This window comes from Colias croceus, chromosome 27 (assembly GCF_905220415.1).
Source record: "Colias croceus chromosome 27, ilColCroc2.1".
Taxonomy (NCBI): domain Eukaryota; kingdom Metazoa; phylum Arthropoda; class Insecta; order Lepidoptera; family Pieridae; genus Colias; species Colias croceus.
Window position 1 is genome coordinate 1560512 of NC_059563.1, and position 8133 is coordinate 1568644.

The 8133-nt window shown below is 28.9% G+C and overlaps 1 protein-coding gene across 1 annotated transcript; it reads left to right on the plus strand.

Annotated features, from left to right (window-relative positions):
* The first annotated feature begins 1697 nt into the window (after positions 1-1697).
* Positions 1698-8090, plus strand: LOC123703738 (delta(3,5)-Delta(2,4)-dienoyl-CoA isomerase, mitochondrial). The gene is made up of 9 exons (XM_045651839.1): positions 1698-1857; positions 2292-2427; positions 3160-3248; positions 4028-4131; positions 4569-4672; positions 5470-5557; positions 6007-6119; positions 6550-6676; positions 7103-8090. Exons 1-9 carry the CDS (start codon positions 1806-1808, stop codon positions 7196-7198), a joined length of 909 nt encoding a protein of 302 aa, XP_045507795.1. The 5' UTR covers positions 1698-1805; the 3' UTR covers positions 7199-8090.
* The last annotated feature ends 43 nt before the right edge of the window (positions 8091-8133 follow it).

Sequence of the window (8133 nt, forward strand, 5' to 3'; positions counted from 1 at the left end):
TATGATTAATAAATTTAAAATGAAACAATTTGAAAGAGATGTAGTTTTCAAGGAAAAACAAGAGTGTTTACGAGAAATATCTCAATGCATTGTTAAGTGTGACTTGATATTTTGATGTTTTCATCTTGATTGCATTGCACATTATTGTAGGTATGATTTGTTTAATATTATTATTTTGCATGGATGTTACCAGTAATCAAATTAAAAACTATTCAAGCAACAATATAAAATTGAACGATCTGGTCCGTTCAAAATGTTTAAAGACACAAAATCAGTATCTCGACGAGATTTATTCTTTGACCGAACCATGATAATCATGTTGAAGAGCAGTACAAAAAAAACAAGATGGAATAACTGCAGACATGGAAGAGTTAATGATGTCAGAGATAATGATAGTGATTCTTATTCTTTATTCGCGGCTGAACGCGGCTTTTAGATTTAATATGATTATATTGATTAAACAAAATTTAATTGTATTTTATTATGTTTATTCTTACATTCACTAGCTATTCTTTTTTTATCTGTATCAGATAACAGTACCAGATTACATATATATAATATTATATAGATGAAGAGGTTGTTAATCTCTCAAAAAAACAAAGCTCGTAATAATAAATTAAAGTATCAAAACTTTATTTCCAACTATAACCTAAGTTACCATAATTATGATGATTGACCCTACGCAGAAACGCCGCGATGACATTCCAGATAGTGTGGCCCTGTGGCCGCTACAAAAAATATATATACACCATAGATTTACACTAATACACTAATAGTTATTTTAAGTCTAGATTGAAAAGTAGGTTTTTAATAAATAAGCACTCTCAGAACAATAGATTTATTTAATAAATGAAACGATACGATTTTAAATTTCGCGCTGTTTATGTATAATGTGCGCATGCCTTAATGCTCTAAGGCGCATGCGCAGGTTTTTATTATTTTATAATTTTAATAAAATAAATAATTCAACAATTTCAATGATGAGCCTATACGGACCTAACAGTAAAGAATACGATTTTGATAAAATTTGCCAATTTTGCTATGGATGGGGTGCTAAAGTGTAACTTTTTTATACCTAAAATTAAAAAAAAAATTATTAAAAAAAAAACTAAAGGGGACCTAACGAAAAAATTGTGGGACCTTATAGGACCTAACGGAGACCTATCGATTAAGGTCATTTTTGACCCAAAATTCTATGGATGGGGTGCTAAAGTTGCATTTTTTTATACCTAAAATTTAAAAAATTATTAAAAAAAAAACTAAAGGGGACCTAACGAAAAAATTGTGGGACCTTAAAGGACCTAACGGGGACCTAACGATCAAGGTCATTTTCGACCCAAAATTCCATAGATGGGGTGCTAAGTTTGCACTGGTCTCGTAGTGTCATACTTATTAATTAACTCAAGTCTCACAATGATTCATAGTTTACTAATAAAAATATGTGAAAAATATTTATGTAAGGTTTAATTGCTGCCTATAGTGGAATCCGATGATGAAAATAAATGAAACTTTATCTAGTTTTATTAGACATATGCAGAGGAACATTGTATTCTCCCTTCTAAATATTAATAATTTGTTAATTAATTTTTTCTGCGTATAACGGTTTAACGTCAATTATGACAACTGTCAGTGCCACGTGATAAATATGATTTTGACATTTCCAATTTCCATTTCGTAAACATTTATTTTGACATTCCCCCTTGTTTGATTCAAGTGATCGCACTTTGAACTTTGAACGTAAAAAACAATCAAACAATAAATATTTTATTTCGAAAGTTACAGTGAAAGAAGATAATTACGTGAAAATGTTGTCGCAGTTCTCTAAATCTAGTCATGCGTCGATTAAAACGATGTCTCGTAAGTACAACTTTTATTTTAATTATTGATTAATCTAGTTAATTATGTACATTTTTTATAATTGAATAGGTATTGATTGTACTATTTGCTATAAGTCACCATGGACTCCTAATGTTTTGTTTTTGTTTTTTATAAAGCCAAAGGTGACACAAAGTAAACAAGAATACTGGCTGGATGTATGCACATTTTTTTTTACTTGTAATCTTTCGTCAATTTTCATGCAATGCAACTCCTTAGAAGTTAAATCATATTGTGCAAGCTACTAAAGGAAATAAATTGTTAAACTTAAAAATACTCAAATCTATGAATTAATATTATCAAAACCCACTTTTTAACTTGACACTGGCACAAGAAGTAGTAAATCTTATTGTTTTCTACATATGTTGCAAATATTAAAAAATACAATTATTTAATTGAATATTTACTATTTACAGGCATGCTTACAAGACTGTATTCATCAGATATACCTCAATTTGAAACATTAGCTGTATCCATGCCAAAGAAACATGTTTTTCATGTGGAAATGAACAGACCAAAACAGTTAAATACATTTAGTGTAAATATGTGGAGGTTTGTATTTTGTTGATAAATAATTGTTAATTTAATTGAGTGTTAAAAATTTAAATCTATACTAATATATAATATTATAAAGAGGAAAACTTTGTTAGTTTGATTGTAATGAATAGGCTCATAAACTACTGGACTGATTTTGATGAAATTTGGCACAGACAATCTTTAGACCCTGAGAAAGAACATAGGCTATCTTTTATTGTGAAATATGTACCACGGGCGAAGCCGGGGTGGACCGCTAGTTTAAGATATTCTAAGTATGTGTTATTGAAATATTGCAAAGCTACTAATCTTACTTTCTATGTGAGAGCATATTGAATTTTTCGAAAGTTATTATCCTAATAAATGTAGGAAAAAAAAAACACAATTCACAAACCAAAAACCTAACCTAAAATTCAAATATTTTTAACTGTTATCTACAGTAATATTATAAAGAGGAAAACTTTGTTTGTTTGATTGTAATGAATAGGCTCATAAACTACTGGACCGATTTTAAAATTTCTTTCACCATTCGAAAGCTACATTATCCACAAGTAATATAGGCTAGGATTTATCCCGGAAATCCCACGGGAACGGGAACTATGCGGGTTTTTCTTTGAAAACGCGGGTGAAGCCGCAGGCGGAAAGCTAGTTAAGATATAACTGGCGTAACTAACAACTTACTTTTACTTATGTAGATGTAAATATTATATAAATATTTTAATAATTAAGAAATATGTTTTATCCTTGTAGTGAGATGAGAGATTGCTTCATGTCCCTGAGTGACAATCCAGAATGCAGAGTTGTGGTATTATCTGGAAGAGGAAAGCATTTTACTGGTGGTAAGACATTCTTATATAATAGTAGAAAAACCCGCATAATTCCCGTACTTATGGGATTTCCAAAAGTGGCCTATATTTTATTTTGGGTCGTCACCTACATACCAAATTTCATTGTAATCGATTCAGTAATATTTGCGTGAAAAAGTAACAAACTTACATATACACCATACGTCCATCCTCACAATTTTTTGTGAAATTTTGTTACGAAAATTTGTATACTTTATTATAATGACACAGCATAAAAAGTTTATTAACAGTTAGTAACTTATCTAAATTAATATCAGCTTAAAGATAAATATATCTTCAAGGATAATAATTCAATTTGAGAATAAAAAGGGAAGAAAATTAAAATTGATCCATTCTACCCCCAAGGGGATAAAATAGGGGGTGACAATTTGTACCATAAAAATTAATCTTTTCCACGCAGTTCCTTGACCAATATACAAATAATTTTTTGACGTGACAAGTGACAACGTCTTATAATTCGATATAGCCGGCTGCACGCACGAAAAAACATGACTCATGCGGCGTTACCTTGCTCTGACTCATCTGAGGCGTTCCATGTAAGGCTAGAAGTGCGAGCGAGAGCACGGAACGAGCGACAAAGAAGCACAATCGTTGTCACGTTCAACTATCGTCAGTTAACCGACTTTACAGACATCAATTTTTTTTTTTATATTACCTATATTGTTCCAAAGTAATGTAATACAATTAAGCGACAAAAAAACGAATAAATTTTTTATCTCTCCATTCCATAATTTTTTATATTCATATTTCAGGCATAGATTTCAACAGTCTTATCCAAGAAGGAAACAAGATATCTGAAATCGAAGATGTAGGACGACGGGCTAGAATGTTTGAAAAGATGATAGTTAGGTTTCAGGTAAATATGTAATGCTTATTTGGTAATTATTTATTATACAGTATGTCCTTTTTGTGTCTAAATTTACGCGAAAAAATTTTTTTCGAAATCACTGAATTGACTTTAAATTTTAGAATTTTGATGGATGGGTAAAGGGAATATGTTAGCTGTGAAATCAGTCATTTTGTACCTTTGATCTTGAGAATTCATTTTAGTCATACATTTTGAGTGTAATTTTCTGTCTTGCTTTTCGTTAAGGGCTAAATAAAAATTAAAACGTTACGTGTATTTTACCTTCAGTCATTATGGTGTTTTAATAAAAAAAAAAAAATTCTTTTCATATGTATTTTTTCCAATTTTTTTTTCATGTAAATGCAAATTGTATATTTTATTTTTACTTTTTAATTAGAATATTACTTTTTAGAAGTATAAATTTCAATATAAAATTATTATTTCAGAACGGTATTACCGCTTTGGAAGACTGCGTGAAACCGGTTTTAGTGATATCACACAACGCGTGCGTAGGCGCTGGCGTCGATCTTATAACAGCTGCTGATATGAGGTAGAATTATAATATATAATGTAATATAAAATTATTAATAAGTCTATGTAATTAATATCAAAAGTCCCAAGGAATTCATCTTTCAAACAAAATCAAAAGTTAATCAAAATCGGTCCATCCGTACGAGAGCTATGATGCCGCGCCCAGGCATGTCAATCCATAAAAACAACTCCTAGTCGGGGCTATAAAGTAAGAACTTCGACTATCTACTTGTATAATGAAAAAAAAATACACCGTTTAATGTTTTAGGGGTTGATTTTTCAATCGTTGGTTAAAACTTATTCATCGAATAACGTATTAAACTACCATTTCAAAAATGTATTCTAATTGTCCGTATTTTACAGTTACCAGGTGACTTTTAAAATGTTCGTGTAATACTTTATTGGAAGGATAAATTTTAACCAAGGATTGAAAAATCGGCTCTTAATAAAACAAAATATGCTACATTGGCTTCTTGAACACAATTTGTGATAAAAAAAGAGTGTGTGTACTTATGTACACGCGTTAGAAGTTATACTTCTTTGGCGTATGGAAAAAAAATACGAGAATATACAACTTGAACATAGTTATCAATTTTCATACCACCTAGAACTAACTTCATGCTGTTAAATTTAGGTGTCGGTGTGCGCGCGCATCGTAAAAATTCACTCTCATCATTTTTCTCCATCGCGCCAAAAGAAGTATAACTTCAAAAACGAATATATTTTAATTCTTAGTATGAACTATGATAGCATTTAAAAACCTGAAAAATTCGTATTTTTATTTAACGCTTTCTTTATAGATATTATTATTTCTAGGTATTGCACACAAGATGCCTGGTTCCAAGTGAAAGAAGTAGATTTAGGTTTGGCCGCTGACGTAGGAACTCTACAGAGATTGCCTAAGGTAAGGATTGATAAACAGACAGATAGACAAATTATTTTTATTATTTCTATAGTCTAGTGGTATAGTATAATTTTTTAGGATAGTGTACTGTTTTGTATGTCTATTATTAAGATTGATCGATGATTTGATTATTATTAAAAGTAGTAAACTCACAATTTAATGTATAAAAATTAATTAAATTATTAATGATAATAAAACACTATGTTTATGACCAGTTTTCATAATATTATAAATCTGAATCCGAAAGTTTATTCATATCATTGTGATGTGATTTGGACATGTCATATAAAAACTGCTCAGGCCAATTTTGTATTTTTTTTTAGATAGACTACTTTGTACTATAATAAAAAATCAAGTCACATCCAAACCTACATTTGTATTATTGAATTTTACAATAATATTTGATTTGATTTCCAGGTGATATAATAGGTATTTGATTTGAATTCCAGGTAATAGGCAATACATCAATAGCAAGGGAACTGTGCTTCACAGCTAGAAAATTACAAGCTAAAGAAGCATTGGAAATTGGTCTAGTTAGTAAGATATTCCCGGATCAAGATACGTAAGTTTAACTTTAGTTTTATAGTATTAAAGTACTTAAAAATATTTGTAATAGTAATTGGAACGAATCCCGCCTCATGACTGAATTTGTTTCCTTTCTTTATTTTTTTGTAATAGGTAGGTTAATATTTTTGTTATCTGTTTCACTGATCTTTTTTTCAATGGTGATTAGCCTTACTTATGTACCTACTTTAAATACTTATTGCTGCTATAAATTATTTTTATTATATAATATACTTAATTATAAAAAAGTACCTATTTATTTACACAAAATTATGCAATTGAAATTACATAATTAGTGCATTTTTCAACGCAATTTCTCGATTATAGTTTATCATAGAGATAGATAATATTATTAAATTCTAATAAAATTTTACGAAATCCACATTTATGTCGTTCAATTTATATCTTCAAATTATTTAAACTTACAGGGCAATAAAAGAAGTATTAGAAATCGCGGAAACAATAGCTAAGAAGAGTCCCATAGCTGTTCAAAACACAAAAATATGCATGGTCTATTCACAGAGCAGGCCTACTAAGGATGGATTAGATCATATTGTAAGTTTTTTTATATATTTTTTAAGTGAAACTTGTTGAGAGTAAAATTTCAAGGTGGCGTCACGTCATGGAGTAAGGCGACGATTGTGGTAAATATGAATTTTGACTAAAAAAATATTAATAAGATTTTTTTGAAGTAAAACTTCTTTAGGCGCGTTGAGAGTAAAATTTTAAGGTCGCGTCATGGCAATACCGTCAAGTCATGGAATAAGGCGACGATTTTACAATACTGAATTTAAAGTAAATTTTTAATTTTTCTGAAAGGAAACATTCATTATATTCCATTTCTTTTAATGCAGTTCTATTTCTTAAATTAACATTAATTGCTGTCTCCAGTATTTCAAGTACATACTTTTCTACAAAGCCCATCCACTCTGTATATTGTATTAAATATAATTTTATAATATATTTGTTTATTTATTTCAGAAATTAGTGAACCAATTGGCTTTGCAAAGTGAAGATTTACGGAAAGCAGCTTTAGCTCAAGCCACGAAGACTGAAACTGAATTTGAAAATCTGTAAATTAAAATAAAACAAATAAATATGTAACTGAGTGGTCATACAAAAACGATGCTTTTTTTAGAAGTTAGTTAAGTTTTCATAAAAATACATTTTTTTTCATAATTTATTCATTGTCGTATAAATTATAAAAGACTTTCGGAGAGGTAAGATTTCCGATTCACACAATATAATAAAATGTATTAACTCTTTGCATCTATAGAATAATTATTATTTAGAATATATTCTATATATACAGTTCTTTATATTTAATCGAAAAATAAATTACCTTTCTGGCGTTGTTTATATAATATATTATGTCCCTTTTCTTTTTGTGTGACCACTTTAAAATATTTAAGAGTTATATTTATAATAGTCAAATAGCGTGAAATATGTCATAAAGTATTTTTGTATGTAGTGTTTACACATGTGTGTTTGTAAGTCTTTACCATAAAAATGGCTGAGATAACGAATATATTATAAAACTGTTTCGATATCATGTGTAATTTAAAGAAAATAGAATAAGCTTATACAGTTGTGAATTTTTTATATAAGTTTTATATTTATTAAAATAAGGTAACTAATAAAACTGTTGGATTTTTATTGATTTATTCATTTCACTATTGTTTCTATTAATAAATTGATGATATTTTCATGTTATTTGGCGATACAAACCTTTTAATACAGCGCCATCTAGTTTAAAAATGTAGAGATTTTTTTAGAGAAAATTACATACCCTTCAGAGATTTAATAATTATTTTTTGGCCTGACGGTTTTTTTCCTTACTGTTTAGAATTTAGATTATGAATTAAGTTGTAAGTCCTAACTTGATGTTTTTCTAGTGTTATAATTATTATACATATTATAATATTGTCATGTCTACTAAGTATCGGGAACCAAATAAAACTCAACGTAACATGTATTTTTTATTCATAATTCCTGTTTTTGTGTTTTTGAAG